Genomic DNA, 14,524 nt, shown 5'->3' on the forward strand with positions numbered 1-14,524 from the left:
AATATACTTTATTAGTGACAAGATCAATACCAACAAAAAAAAATAAAAAATAAAAATACATACAAGTTGTAGCCACCAGTTTACATTTGTGTTAAACTATATTTGTCATGTTTAGTATAGACACCAAATATATCTTTGTCCATGCAGAGGGTTTCTTTTTGAGTTGACTGTCTAAGTATATAGGCTACCTGTAATACTTCACCAAAAACAAACACAGCACAAAAAAACATGATTAAACCAGTATCTTAACCTGCAACATTGGTTATTAGGGACTGTATAGAATAAACAAAAAGTGCAACTTACCACTGCGTAATGACTCAAACAACAGGTATTTGAATTTGCCATTGAATGTATGCTGGTATGTTTCAAATTACTTGTGTTTACTTGTGCAGTGTCGAACATTGACTCTTCTTTTAGCCTTTATGTCCTCTTCTCTCTTTCACTGTTATTTCTTGGGATATTTCTCTTTGGCCAGTCTGACAAAGTCCTCACCACTGTCCAGTGACACCAGGCAGTCCTGAAAGAAGGATGGAGACAGAAGAGGAGCATGAAGAGAATGAAATAGGTGAGACTCGCACATGCAGATGGAGGAAAAGAAACACAAGTCAAAACCTATGTGTGTGTGCGTGTCTGTGTATTGTATACCATGACAAAGAGGTATCTGGTCTGGGGTCCTGTTCCAGCGGGGAACAGAGAGGTGTGTTCCAGCAGCTGTTTCAATAGCTCTGTAGATTTGTTATTATGCTCGTGATCTCGACTAAATCGCCTCTGCCTGTTCACACACAGCAAGGCGTCCACCTCACGCTGATAACCTGCAGAGAGACAGCAGTGGAAAGTCAAAGGAGCAGAGGAAAAAGCCATGAGAAAAGAACTGCAGAGTCAGAGTACAGGGAGGTGGAGGAGGCTGATATAAAGTTCAGAATCTCACCTAGCTGCAACAAGATTTTCTTCCATCGAGCTCTGACTTCTCGTCTTGCATAGCGCAAAGTGTGTATGTCAAAATTCAGCTTTTCCCATTCCTATAGGTAAACACACAAACAAAATATAAAAAGATGGAGAGTAAATACTGAATCATAAATTACAACAAAACACCACAAAACTAAGTATAATAGTTTCAAATAGATGTGTTTGCTGTTTACTTTGTAAAAAATGTAGGTAAAAATCATCCAATAGAACCCTGCTGTTATGGTTTGTCCCTTGTTCCCTCTTCATGTCCTGTTTTATTTTGAAGTTCCCTATGTCTTGTCTTCCTGTGGTCACTCTCCTGTGATTACTGTCTCACCTGTGTGTGATTGTCCCACCTGTGTCTCATTTCTCTGGTATGTATTTTACCTCAGGATTTACTGTTGCCCTTTTTTGGTTTGTCCATGTTCCGTGTCGCCTGTGTCTTTTGTGTCCCTGTAAGTCTGATCTTTTTTGTTCCGCTGAACCTGTTTCCTGAGTCTGTCTACATTCTGGGTCCTTCAGAACCCCCACTTTAACACCTGTATGGTCACTTTCAGTTTCTAGTCATTATCAACTGACTAAAGCCACCTCACTTGCATGTGTAGAAACCCAACAGAATTAATAGATGGGTGGGTGTCAGCTCATTTCATACTAAATATTTGCTTGTACAACGTACAGATTTTTATCTGTTGTTCAAAGACACAAAACATGGTTTTACAACAGTTTTTTTTCCCCCTGCCACAGTGAGACTAATGGCAAAAACAAAATGCTTAACAATATGGACATCTTCACTACCTCACTCTGCTTTTCATGTGCAATATTATGATGTGAAATGTTGTTATATACTCTCTGACACATGCAATATCCCCCCATAGCATTTTCCTTATCACTAGTGACAGTTATGCTTACAATGTGTATGTTTATATTTACAATTTATTAATTATATGTTTACTTTGACTTTATTATATAGTTTTCTTCTCTTGAATGATGTTTTAATCACTTTTTAATTATAGACTATGTGCCTTTATAGGTCTTTTAACTTATTACAAGACTCCAACAGAGCCCTGCACATGTGCCTGGACTGTTTGGTTTGAGCACAAATGGCAAATAAAATCTCTTTACTGCTGACATTCATAGTCCACCTTCATGGACTAATCACCAGTGGAAACAGCTTCACAGGCGTGAAAAACCATGTCATGTTCTCTTGTAACTGAATGACACTTTTAAAAACCACATTAAGCTCTGTGCTATTTCACTGCAGACATTTTGACATGTCACAGCATACAATTCAAGTGAGGGAAAATAAAATCAAAATAATAGTCCAATGTCAATGGTGTCAGTAAAACCTGCATGAGCTGAAACTGAGCTAAAAACCTAACACCTGAGCTTTTACTGCTTTGACAAGTCAAAATGTTTTGCTGTTAAAAAGACAAAACTTCACACTCACTGACACTAACTGGTAGAGTTTGGAATGGATTTTAAAATATTTATTTGTGACGATGTGACTGATTGTATCTCAAATTCGTTCCACAATACATTGTGGCTGCATTCACACGTGAACTTAGAGCCGACCACGTGTGGTCAGATCACCTGAGACAAATGTTGACATCTGAACAGGACCTTTTGTATTAAAACATAGTTTAACAACAGTTTTCTCTCTGCTGGCATGTCCTACTTTACTTACTGGGCTATTCTTCCCCAGTGCTTAATGGCCTTTAATGCAGCACATCCATTCATCACTCATTAGTTTGGCCTGATGTTGCAAAGAGACCCTCAGCGGAACAGGGATGGTTCAGTGAATGTTCTGTTTGAATGCGGAGCTGTTGGCCCAAATCACTGTTGAGGAATTCATTTATTAAAACAATGTATTCACTGTGTCCTGCAGCCAGCTACTCTCAACACGAAGAGGGTTCAGACTGTGAGACTGTGAATGTACTCCCTCTGGACTCCCACAGTCATAAAAATAGCAAAGATGTTTTTGGCCACGTCATTACACATTGTGCAGTAAATGAATCAAACAAACCAAGTAGATGTAAATTACTGAGTGACAACTAAAGAGGCATTTTGGAAAATCCCAAATTGGGATATATCAGAGGGATCATCCTGGAGCAAGACCCTCCGTGTCTAATTCAGTCTAACGCTCTAATGTGCAACCCACAGTAAGTTGCTTTGTTTTTTACTTACATCACTGATTAAGTAAAAAAAAAAAAAAAAAAAAAGGGGGGGGTGATGCCTGCATGTGGGTGTCTTTGAGAAAAACAAAAGGATGAAAAGTTTGAAGACCACTTGTAAACACTAAATTTCAGAAAAAGTCATACTGCAGTTATTTATGGCAGATGATTTCAGTTGGAATATGACCCCAACTCACCGTCTAGTTGAAATGGTCTTTTTTTTTTTACATTTTAACTGAAAATGTTAGAGTGTGTGCCAATCACAAACATACTCCTCCTGCAGCACCTGTAATTTGGATATTGCACTTGGTTATATTTTGATTTTGTTAATGATTCAGCCCTTCCAGTTCCTCTGAATGATGCAAACACAGGGCAATGCAGTTTGCCCATGGCACTCTTTAAATCATCTCCAGTGAAATGGGCCTTTGGCTCACTTTCCTTCATTACCCCGAGAAGACCAAGTTAATTACTGCTAATATAATATTTCTAATATTAAGTTATTTTGGAATCTAGGTCATGCTCATTTCCTATGAGTAAACACGAAAAAGACTTAAAGGCCTCTTTGAGAGCCACCTGTGTACAGTATTTCTTCTCCCCTTATTGGATAAATACGTTAGAGAGCTGCGACAGAATTACTTTTTTTACTGAATTACAAGGGGAGCGCTCTGTCTGTACTGTTCCAAGTGTACCCATTTAGAAATGCATTTAATCTTTGTCCAGATCTAAATGTCAGGTCACTGCATGGTTAATTGGTTCAATTACTGATGATTACTGGCTGTGGGAAAACTGTGAACTACAACTACACACAAAAAAGAAGCATCAAGTCTGGGAGAATATGGATAAAGACAAGCTGACAGGTTAAAATATTAAATAGCTGTAAAGTGACATTATTAGTTAAAATAAAATATCTTAAATTGCAATGGCAAGTGTAAATATCTAATTTGCTGCACTATAGCATTTTGAGCACCCCATCATTATTCCATGTACTATACAGTTGTATATGTACACTATACAGTACATTAGGCTATATCTCTTATGATACTGCCTGCTGGTATGCATTGCAAATTAATGTGTTTTTATTATGAGACATATAACTAGATTAAAAAAAAAATTATTAAATGTTTATTTTGAACAATCACCTATTTTATATGACACAAATTATGTGTCATACACCTATTCATACCCTAACCCTAACACGAGTGTTAATCCCTCTTACTCTGTCTTTTGTGCTCCTCGTATCGTACAGAACAACAACAACAACATCACACTTTGCCTCACCTCTGTGGCCTTGTCAGCCTGATCTCTCATGCTGATAAAGGCCTGCAGCTCTCTGTCCGATCCTCGTCTGATGGCAGAGTCATGGGCTGTGTGTGTGCTGCTGGCCCATGGATTAGCAGTGCCCCTTTGGCCCTGCCTGTTCCTCCACGAGCTGCTTTTTGAAGGCTGCGGCCCAAAGAGACTTTCCCGTTCTGTGTCGCTGTCACTGGACTCACTGGACATCAGCTCCGGTCGTCTGGGAGCTGCAGTGGTTTGCATGCTGAGGAGAGAGACAGACCAATCAAAATGAAGTCTGGACCCTCAGATTTGTCATTTGTCAGGTGTTTTGCTCACCGTAAAATGGCGTTCTTCTCCTCTCTGTTGTGTTTCAGGTAGAAGTGACAGCAGCAGCTGGTGAGGTACGCACCCATTGGTCCTTGTAAACGTTTCCAACAATAGAATTCTAGCCTTTCTGGTGTAATCCTACAACAGTCACACCTCCTGCCACAGATTTCCAGAATCTTCGGGAAACCTGAATATTTCTAAGCTGACGGGTCCTCATTTGCAAACGTCCGGAAAGCAGAAATCCAGGCAACATACTAACTTGTTATGTCTCATCCTCCTCTCTCCTTGGCTCTCCTGGCCCTAAATGAGAGCCGTCTGTCAATTACATTATCCACGTGAGTCCAAACAGGGACACAACAACAACACACACACACACACACAGGGCAGTTGAGGGATGAATGGCACATTTGTTCAGCAGCTCCTGATAGTGCAGAATGCAGTGGCAGAGGCATAACTTTCTTAACACACGCGCAAATCAGGGCTGGTAGCATCATGTAGTCTCTGTTGATCGTCTGTGTTCATGTGCACCAGAGGAGAAGGAATGAACTGTCTTGATAAGATTAACACATTTAAAAAAAAGCAAAGCAGTTCTGCTTGTTATGTAACTTTAATGACATTTCATAAATGTTAATATATAACTGATTCACCATAATCCCCCTCATAGTTGTTATGTTTTTACCTCTGGTGTGGACTTGATTGTAAAGATAACCGGTAATGACTTTTTTTGTCCACATAGCAACAGCCTGTCCAAACAAAATGTACTTGTAGCGCTGCTGGAGGTGAGAGCAGTGTCGGTGCTGCAGGGGCAGGTGCAACAGGTTGAAGACCGAGCAGCTCGTCCAAGGAAGGAAACTGACAGAGAGGTCAAAGTGAGAAGGAGCAAATGAAGATGACATTTAGATATTGGCTGCTGGGTTTGTTCCTGCTGATAAACAGTGACTTACAGACTCCTCAGGGGTGAGTTGTGTCGTGTTTACAATTAAAGTGTGTTGTCTTCAATGGTTTGCCATTTGCTGTACGGGTGTGCAAATGTATTTATACATATATTTGTACTTTCCTGTTCTTGGATGTTTTGTTTTCTCGAGTATTTGAGTAATCTCGACATACCGTGTGTAATCACACCTATTTTTTTTCATACTGTTATTTCTATTGATGTGGTAATCCATTGCATCATTGCTGTCTATATTCTGGCTGTACACAATTTTGAGAATTAAGAATATTAATTTAAAAAAAAGAATTGGGGCGGCAGTGGCTCAGGTGGTAAAGCGGGTCGTCCAATGATCAGAGGGTTGGCGGTTCGAATCCAGCTCTGTCCCGGTTGCTGCCGTAGTGTCCTTGGGCAAGACACCTTACCCACCTTGCTCCTGATGGGTCGTGGTTAGCACCTTGCATGGCAGCTTCCGCCATCAGTGTGTGAATGGGTGAATGTGATGTATGATATACTGTAAAGCGCTTTGGGTATCGTTTCCGATGGAAAAGCGCTATATAAAATACAGACCATTTACCAATTGCCAATCGCATGAAGTATATCACACTGAAATGTTTTTCTTAGTTATTCTACAGTTTTTGTTTTAGTGTGTGATACCCAGGTGTAACTCAAATCTTCACTGTAATCTAAAGTATTGACATGTTGGAGGTTATATTTCTTTAATTATACTGAAAAGCATATATAATTAATTCATTGTTTACCTTTACAGTTTCACTGAGGGTTTGCAATCAACAGGGAGCTATGATTACACCAAATATCACCCCATGGATGAGGTAAAGCTCTCTCACTGTCAGACAATCTTCAGGGAATACTTTCCTATAAATAAACATTTTCCTTGATGCATCACAATCCTTGTTCTTCTTTTTAAATATTCACTTTGATCTGTGTACAGTAGAGACAGGCCTTGTCCAGAGAGAGCTATGAACAGCAATACATAAATGAATCATCATTCTGATTAAACTGCACCACAGGTCTACAAGTGGATGGAGGATGTGGAGCGAGGCGACCCAGAGCTGGTCTCCTCTGCTGTGTATGGACAAACCTTTGAAGAGCGAAACATCACGCTGCTGAAGGTGAACTTTATCTTTCACCACCCGGCTTTGTCAACTTTAGAAAATGGGACATTTTAATCAGAGCAGAGACGGGTGTTTTTTTAATATTTACTTTCACTTACCTTGCATCACCTGCCTCCATCTGAATTATTTATTCTCAGCATTTCCAAAAAAATGACCCTCATTCACCCAGACTGGCTTGTGTTGTGTGTCTCCTCCAGCTGGGGCTGAAGAGCCCAGAGGGCAGAGAGAAGAAGGTGATCTGGATGGACTGTGGTATCCACGCTCGAGAGTGGATCGCCCCCGCCTTCTGCCAGTGGTTTGTTAAAGAGGTGTGTGCGCACAGACATCAGTTCAATTAGTGACACATGCACTCAAACAAGTTCATGATGATGCATAAGTGTTGAAATTTTGTTCAGATTGTGCACTCGTATAAAACCAACAAGAAGCTGGAACAGATGCTGCAGAACCTGGACATCTATGTTACTCCTGTAATTAACGTGGATGGATATGTATTCACCTGGGTCAACAACGACGTGAGTTCTTCTTTTTCATTCTCGTGAATTCAGCAAATAGGACTGTGAGTCACTGGTTTATTGTTTTACAACTGAGTGACTATGGCCTATCCTGCATCTGCTAAGTGAGAACAGCACATTGATTCAGCTGCAGTTAGGGCTGTAAATGAGTGACAACAACACTGCACATGCAGACTCACAGAAGCCGACCTGTGTGTTGTTTTCATGAAGACTCGTCTGTGGAGAAAGTCTCGTTCCCTCCCTCCCCAAGGTAGTGACTGTTACGGCGTCGACCTCAACAGAAACTTTAATGCCAACTGGGGAAGTGAGTTACATACTTTTTCTCAAAGTAAAATGTGTCTGATAACACAAATGATAAAAAAAATAAAATAAAATAAACATGTGACATCACATTAAAGTAAAACAAGGTGCTCAGGATTTAAACATTCCTCCCTTTGACAATAGTAGAAAACACACATATTTCAAACATGTAATGAGTGCTGATGTGCTTTATTGTTCCTCTCCTCAGCGGTAGGCGTGTCATTTGATGCTTGTGAAAACAACTACTGTGGGAAATCAGCAGGGTCGGAGCCAGAGGCTAAAGCTGTGATGGACTTTGTTGGTAATTATCTGTCCTAATGAAACAGTATTACTGTAAAAACAATTAGCAGTTCTTTGTGTGTCATAGATTACATTAAATTCAACTTTTCACTTAGTGGTTCAACCTTTGAGAGGTTTATGTTCACGTTCTTATAACATCAGTATTTTTGTCTGTGTCCTTTAGGGGAGATGGCTGACCGGATCCTGTGTTTCCTCACCATCCACTCTGCTGGACAACTTATACTGCTGCCATACGGCCACCCTGAGATCTCTGCACCCAACTACAATGAGCTGGTGTGTGTGTGTGTGTGTGTGTGTGTGTGTTTGTGTGAGTGATATTAAATGTGTGAGGCTGACTGGCAGACGGAGGGGCGTGCGTGCGTGCGTGCGTGCATGTGTGCAGTAATGGACCTTTAGCTGAGAGATAAACGCATTATGTGTGAACTGTGCAGGTTGCAGTGGGCCAGGCAGCAGCAGTGGAGATGAAGAAGGTGCATGGGATGAACTACACTGTGGGAACATCTCCACAAATCCTTTGTGAGACTCACATACACACAAACACACACTGACTTGGCCTGCTCCTCCATGCCCTGCCCGTCTTAAATAGTACATGGTCTGATACAGTAAGTCACACTAATGAGCAACTTTGATAAAAAAAGAATGAACAGTCAGGCAACTCGGACCACATTTTAAATTTCACATTAGCAAATTATCTCATCTCATACTGTATCTTAGGTGTTGTGGGCTTGTATCTTATGTTTCTCATATATCTTTCTTCCTCTTACACAATACAGTTGAACAAATTGAAGAAAGATAATTCTGAACATTTTCTTTAAAAGGACATAAATTGGTGTTTCATCCGCATCTGTCTCTGTGCCTCTGTCACCATCAGATCCAAACTCAGGTTCAAGTCGTGACTGGGCTCGCCTCATTGGAATACCATTCTCCTATACCTTTGAGCTGAGGGACAAAGGTGAGCTGGACTTCAGCAACATCATGTATCCGTAGAGTCATCAGCCTGATGTAATGCACTGACTTTCATGTTCCTTGATGATCCTCCAGGTGAGTTCAGCCACTTGCTGCCAGAGGATCAGATACAGCCGGCCTGTGAGGAGGCGTACGCAGGAGCTCTCTCCATCATCACACATGCCCATGACAAGGCTTTCACCAACGCTGCTATCACCACGGTGATGGGCTTTGCATCAGCCTCTGGGGTTGCTATGACGATTTGGAGCATTCTTCTGACAGTGTTACTCACTGGAGGGGTCTCAGTGTAAGACGGTGAAATCCTCAGTCAAACAATGATGAGTCGTCTCAGAAAAGCCAAAGGTGATCACTGAGCTTTCAAAAGATATATTTATACAGTCTGTAATTGGATGTATTTTCCCGAATTTTCCCTTATTACTTTATTAGAAATGTGATGGTGATATTGTACACAATTTGAACAGCAGGGGGCAGCCTTGCTTTATTTTTACATACACTCAAATCCCATCCATGTGGGGCTTCTGTCAGCTCGATGTATGATGTTTCATTAACTTAATTTCCTTTATCTGAGCCACATGGCTGATTAAGTTAGCATACATTTCAGTCTCCACCTTCATGTGCATCGTCTTGTTTTATCGTCACATCTCATTCTCATTATCTTCAGCACCACAAAAAAAACCACACACATCACATGATGTGAAGGTAATAGACATTAATGAGAACTTTAGGTTTATGGGGGCTGGAGGTTTATCTGTGTTAGATTTAGACTCTATAAACATTTACATTCTCAGCATCCAGGAAGTTCACTCTTCTCTCTTAGACAAACTTGTAAACCGTGGTTCTTGAATAAATGCATCTGTTGAAAAAAATCATTATCACTGCTAATAAACAGTTATGTTGGTACTGTACTGGGATCAGCCAGTGGCTATATGAAAATGTGTCAATATATTGTCAAGTAAAATTATTGGTTAAGTGTTAGCTATTGGGTTCTCCCCAGATTTTCCAGGTCCAGCTTCCTCCCACAGTCCAAAATCATGCACACTAACTCTATATGGCCCGTAGTGTGTGTGGATGTGAGTGTCCGTGTATTGTTGTTTATGTGGCCCTGCGATGGACCGGCAACCTGTCCAGCCCTCGCCCCATGTCGGTTGGGATTGGCTAAAGCCCGCCCTGTGACCCTGAACATATAGACAGTACAGACAGTAAATAGATGGATGTATTGCATTGATAAACATAATGTGGTGGAACTTCATGTTCCTTCACTTGCTGTTCATCAATTTGCAATTTCTGAATCTTGATCACCCAGTCCCCCATCTGGAAAAAGACTCAATTTTTGAAGGCAGCTGCTTCAAGCTTGAAATTAATTTTCAGGTGGTATTTCAGAATGTTGATTTATTTATTTTTTTACACACATGTTCATGTTGGCACGATGGTACGCCAGTCATGTCTAAGGGGGGATTTTTCATGTTTGTGTCCCCTGATGATGTAAAAATCACAAACCACAGACCTCAGATCACTGAGGTCATTCATGTCGTTGTTAGAACCTGGACTTTCTCCGCTAGAGGTTTTGCTACATTTCTCACATTGCACATTTTCTGCACTGGAGGGCGTTGGCTTTCCTCCGACATTCTCTCACCGAGTTTGAATTTTTTTTTATGTCTATTTGGGAAAAAGTGTCAAGAGGTGGGTTTCTGTTGAGAACTTTAGATACACAGTTTTCCCTCAACCTATGTCCTCTCTCACTCACCCTCTCTTTCTCCCGGAGATTTATATTTCCAGAGTGTATTCCCCCCTGCTACCTCAATGACTGCCAGACCACCAGTTATACAGACAGACACACACACACACACACTTGGCCATTGACAATGTGACATTGACATACTGCAGTTGAATACCTTATGTGAGGGTGAGTGATGGACTAGTCGCACTGATGGCTGCTCCCTAAAAGTGTGTGTGTGTGTGGGATTGAGCAGCAGTGGAAATAGAATTATATTCCAGCTCACATGAAACCTCAACAGAACAGAAAGACGGGTCAAACACCAGGGGACTAAGAGAATAATAAGCAGGAAAACTGACACACACATATAGACACACACACACACTCATGTGTAGGCCTTAGGGGGAAAAGCTATTCGCTGCTCCATCACTTACACTCCTAAAAGACACTCACACAGACTCGGTGAAGCAGAGCAGAGCTTCCTGACATACACACACACACACATGAACATAAGAGCTGGGCAGGGATTCAGAGACACAGATTGAAGGTGATAATAATTCACAGTGAAGTCTGGCTGGTTTAGTTATCATCAGCTCATCCATCTACATGTGTGTGTGTCTGTGTGGTTTAGCACTCATCAAGGTAGCAGGGGGGGAAATACACTATGGACATATAAATCACAAGAGAAAGAGAGACAGGACCAAAAAAAGTCAAGGAAGAGGTGAATGAAGATGTCACTGAGAGGACTAAGTGAGGTGCACAGGATGGCAATAAAAAGATGTAGAGCACAGTGTGTCATTCAGAAAACCAAACCTCAAGGTTCTTTTCTTCTGAGTTATGAGCAGTAGCGTCTGTGTCTAATGCAATGCCTGTAAGCAAACTTTAGGATATAGGCTAATGTGTAAAATAGAAATACTCCATAAGGGGCCCTATTACGGAAACTCCTTAACTTGAAGATAGTTGTGAGGCCATGACTCAGGAAAAAAAGATGGTTTCTAATGTTCCTAAGATCGTAATATACCCAGGGGGCAAAGCAAAAAAACGGACACGGAGCGTTGTAAAAGGTTTGACACCAGAAATGATATGTAGGAACTTCAAGGATTAAAACCTGGGTGGACAACCCGGTCAACTAGCTACTGGAAAGCTACAGGGGGCCAAAACCCCTTTCTTGGGTCATTTTGCTGGCGAAATGATGTAAATGCAAATATTTAGGTACTACAATGGCATAAATAGTCATACAACTATAAAATTTGGCAGAGAGTATCTTGACACATAGGGGAGGCATGAAAAAAAGATTCTGGGGTTTGTTGCAACTCAATTTTAAGATATTACCCTCAACATCCCAATAAAGACCAAAAAAAAGTACTGTTCGCCTGACAAATTCTCATGAAAATTATTATTTTTCAGCACTTTATGGAGAATATCTATGCTTATACAGAAAATTTCCTTAATTCATAAGCTTCCATTTGAGTTCAAGATAGCCTTTCTACTAGCTACTGGAAAGCTACAGGCTGTCTCCAAACAATGCAACACCTATTGTGAAAAACTACTTGTTAACTGGCCTGATCAGAAACCATTATTTCTGGTCTCCCCAAAGTGAACAGATAGATAGAGAAGACCGTTGGCCACAGCAAGTGGGGCTTTTGAGATAGAAAGGCTATCTTGGTCTCAAATGGAAGCTTATGAATTAAGGAAGTTTTCTATATACATGTTAAGCATAGATATTCTCCATAAAGTGCTGAAAAATAATAATTTTCATGAGGATTTGTCAGGCGAACAGTGCTTTTTGTTGGTCTTTTTTGGGATGTTGAGGGTGATATCTTAAAATTGAGTTGCAACAAACCCCAGAATCTTTTTTTCATGCCTCACCCTATGTGTCAAGATACTCTCTGCCAAATATTATAGTTGTATGACTATTTATGCCATTGTAGTACCTAAATATTTGCATTTACATCATTTCGCCAGCAAAATGACCCAAGAAAGGGGTTTTGGCCCCCTGTAGCTTTCCAGCAGCTAGTTGACCGGGTTGTCCACCCAGGTTTTAATCCTTTAAGTTCCTACATATCATTTTTGGTGTCAAACCTTTTACAACGCTCCGTGTCCGTTTTTCAAAAAACTGGGATTTTGCCCCCTGGGTAATATGAATTTATGGAATCCAAAATCTTATAAAAACTATCACAACTCATAACGCTGTTAACCACTTGACTGAATTAATCTGTGCTGTTGTTCCTCTGTTGATTTTACACAACAGAATTTGTTTTCAGTGTGAAACTGTAACAATGTGTAACAATCTGATGACAGAACGTCCATTACTACAGCTAGGTTACCCGGTGCCATGGACTGAGAGTCAGCTGAGCATTTCTAACCGTCCTTGGAGAGGCCGACACGGCAACATGAGGTTCTCTCCTGGCTGTGGTGCAACCGATGAGTGCACTTTACTGTCCCGACTTTTTTTTTTTTTTTGCTGAAAGAGATTTTCCGAGTGAAGTGGCCATTTTTTTGAACATTTCTATGAGAAAACTAATGGGTTACAAAAATACCTGAGTGAGCTAATGAAAGCATTGGTTGCTAGGTAACAGATTTGTTCGTTGATAGCTGATGTTGGATTGATTATTCAGGATTGCTTAACCTTAGATAAGATGAAGTAAGACAAGCTAGGATTTCTATAGTTACTTAAAGGGATAGTTCAGCTTTTTTGAAGTGGGGATATACGAGGTACAGATGGCCATTAAGTTTAATATCTGCAGTAGAAAGTTCTCTCTTGGATCAGCGGTGTGTGGAAGAGGCAGATTCCCTTTAAGGATCCTTTTAAGATTTACTTAAAACCAAATTGGGAAACAGTTTGTACTGTTCTGACTGAACTGAAGAACTTGTGAAATAGACCCAGCCAGAGGGATAAAGCCATGGCAAACAAAGAATAGACATTTAACAAAGTTTTGTGGACACTCAGTGATTTATAAAGTAGTGTGCATGTAGATATGTGTGAAAAATGAAAAAAAAAAAAAAAGGTTTTAGGGAGGTATAAATTCCCTAAGTGCTGATCCAGTTCACCATGTTGAAATTCAGAAGTGATCTTTTCTAAGTGCTTTAAAAATTCAGCCCAGCCTTTATTGAAACAATGATTCAATAGGGTACAAAAAGTGAGTTTTTTTTTTTTTTATCCATTTTTATTTCTCTTTTGTCATGACAGAGACTCATTAAATCAAACCGGTGCAATCATATTGTTGGGACCCTCGAGCAATTGTCTCAGATCGATAAGGAACAAGTCGCCAAGGGACTTCTGACACTGACCACCCTGTCTCTGTGTCTGACACGGATTTCAGTGCAATCACTTGAAAAGAAAAGATGGACAGTGGATAGTTTCACAGGATCCACGGTGGCTTATTGTGATAGATTTTGATGGGACATTTCCTGTAATATTTCAACAATAGAGACCTTGTTGAAAAGTTAATTACAGCAAAGCTAAAGGAAATGATAGTAATATGTTTACTCAGGCTTAAGTGTGTATTTTTAGGGTGAGACAATACATATAAACTCTCTCAAACTCTGTGTGAATCCCCCGGGAGGCAGCCAAGGTTCAACTTCCAGACGTTCTGGGCTAAAAGAGAAAAAAAAATCTTGTTTTTGTTTCTGCAAGTGCTGAGATTATTACGAGAACAACCTCTAATTTGTCTGCTGTTTTATTTTACATGGCTGCAAATGGGCGAAGACCTTTGGTGCTGCTGTCTTTTCAACACTATCTAAGATGATATCCCCAATACTATGTTTCACCGCTGATGTATTCTCGTGCAGGGTGTCACGGGGCTCTTGAGCTCCTTTTGAAACACGTGTTCACGTGCGCCACACACATTCAGATGATGAATAGTGGTGTGTGAGAGAGGGCTGTGGGCTGTGGACCCATGACACATCTTTACCACATACTTTTATTGCTAATCAATATAGATGACACC

General features: G+C 40.5%; 2 protein-coding genes across 2 annotated transcripts; one reads left to right on the forward strand and one right to left on the reverse strand.

Moving 5' to 3' along the window:
* Positions 1-445: 445 nt before the first annotated feature.
* LOC311004764 (melanoregulin) lies at positions 446-4,804 on the reverse strand (the record flags this gene model as incomplete). The annotated part of the gene is made up of 5 exons (XM_083996933.1): positions 446-517; positions 646-812; positions 929-1,019; positions 4,395-4,653; positions 4,728-4,804. The coding sequence occupies 5 exons, from the start codon at positions 4,802-4,804 to the stop codon at positions 446-448; spliced, it is 666 nt and encodes a 221-aa protein (XP_083853059.1).
* An 803-nt stretch (positions 4,805-5,607) lies between these two features.
* Positions 5,608-9,150, forward strand: LOC311004765 (carboxypeptidase O-like; the record flags this gene model as incomplete). Its single annotated transcript, XM_083996934.1, has 11 exons — positions 5,608-5,675; positions 6,416-6,479; positions 6,678-6,779; positions 6,980-7,090; positions 7,178-7,294; positions 7,505-7,598; positions 7,803-7,895; positions 8,058-8,167; positions 8,326-8,410; positions 8,766-8,846; positions 8,936-9,150. The coding sequence occupies 11 exons, from the start codon at positions 5,608-5,610 to the stop codon at positions 9,148-9,150; spliced, it is 1,140 nt and encodes a 379-aa protein (XP_083853060.1).
* Positions 9,151-14,524: the final 5,374 nt, after the last annotated feature.

The sequence above is a fragment of the Trachurus trachurus genome (genome assembly GCF_905171665.1).
Source record: "Trachurus trachurus genome assembly, chromosome: 21".
In the NCBI taxonomy this organism is placed as follows: Eukaryota; Metazoa; Chordata; class Actinopteri; order Carangiformes; family Carangidae; genus Trachurus; species Trachurus trachurus.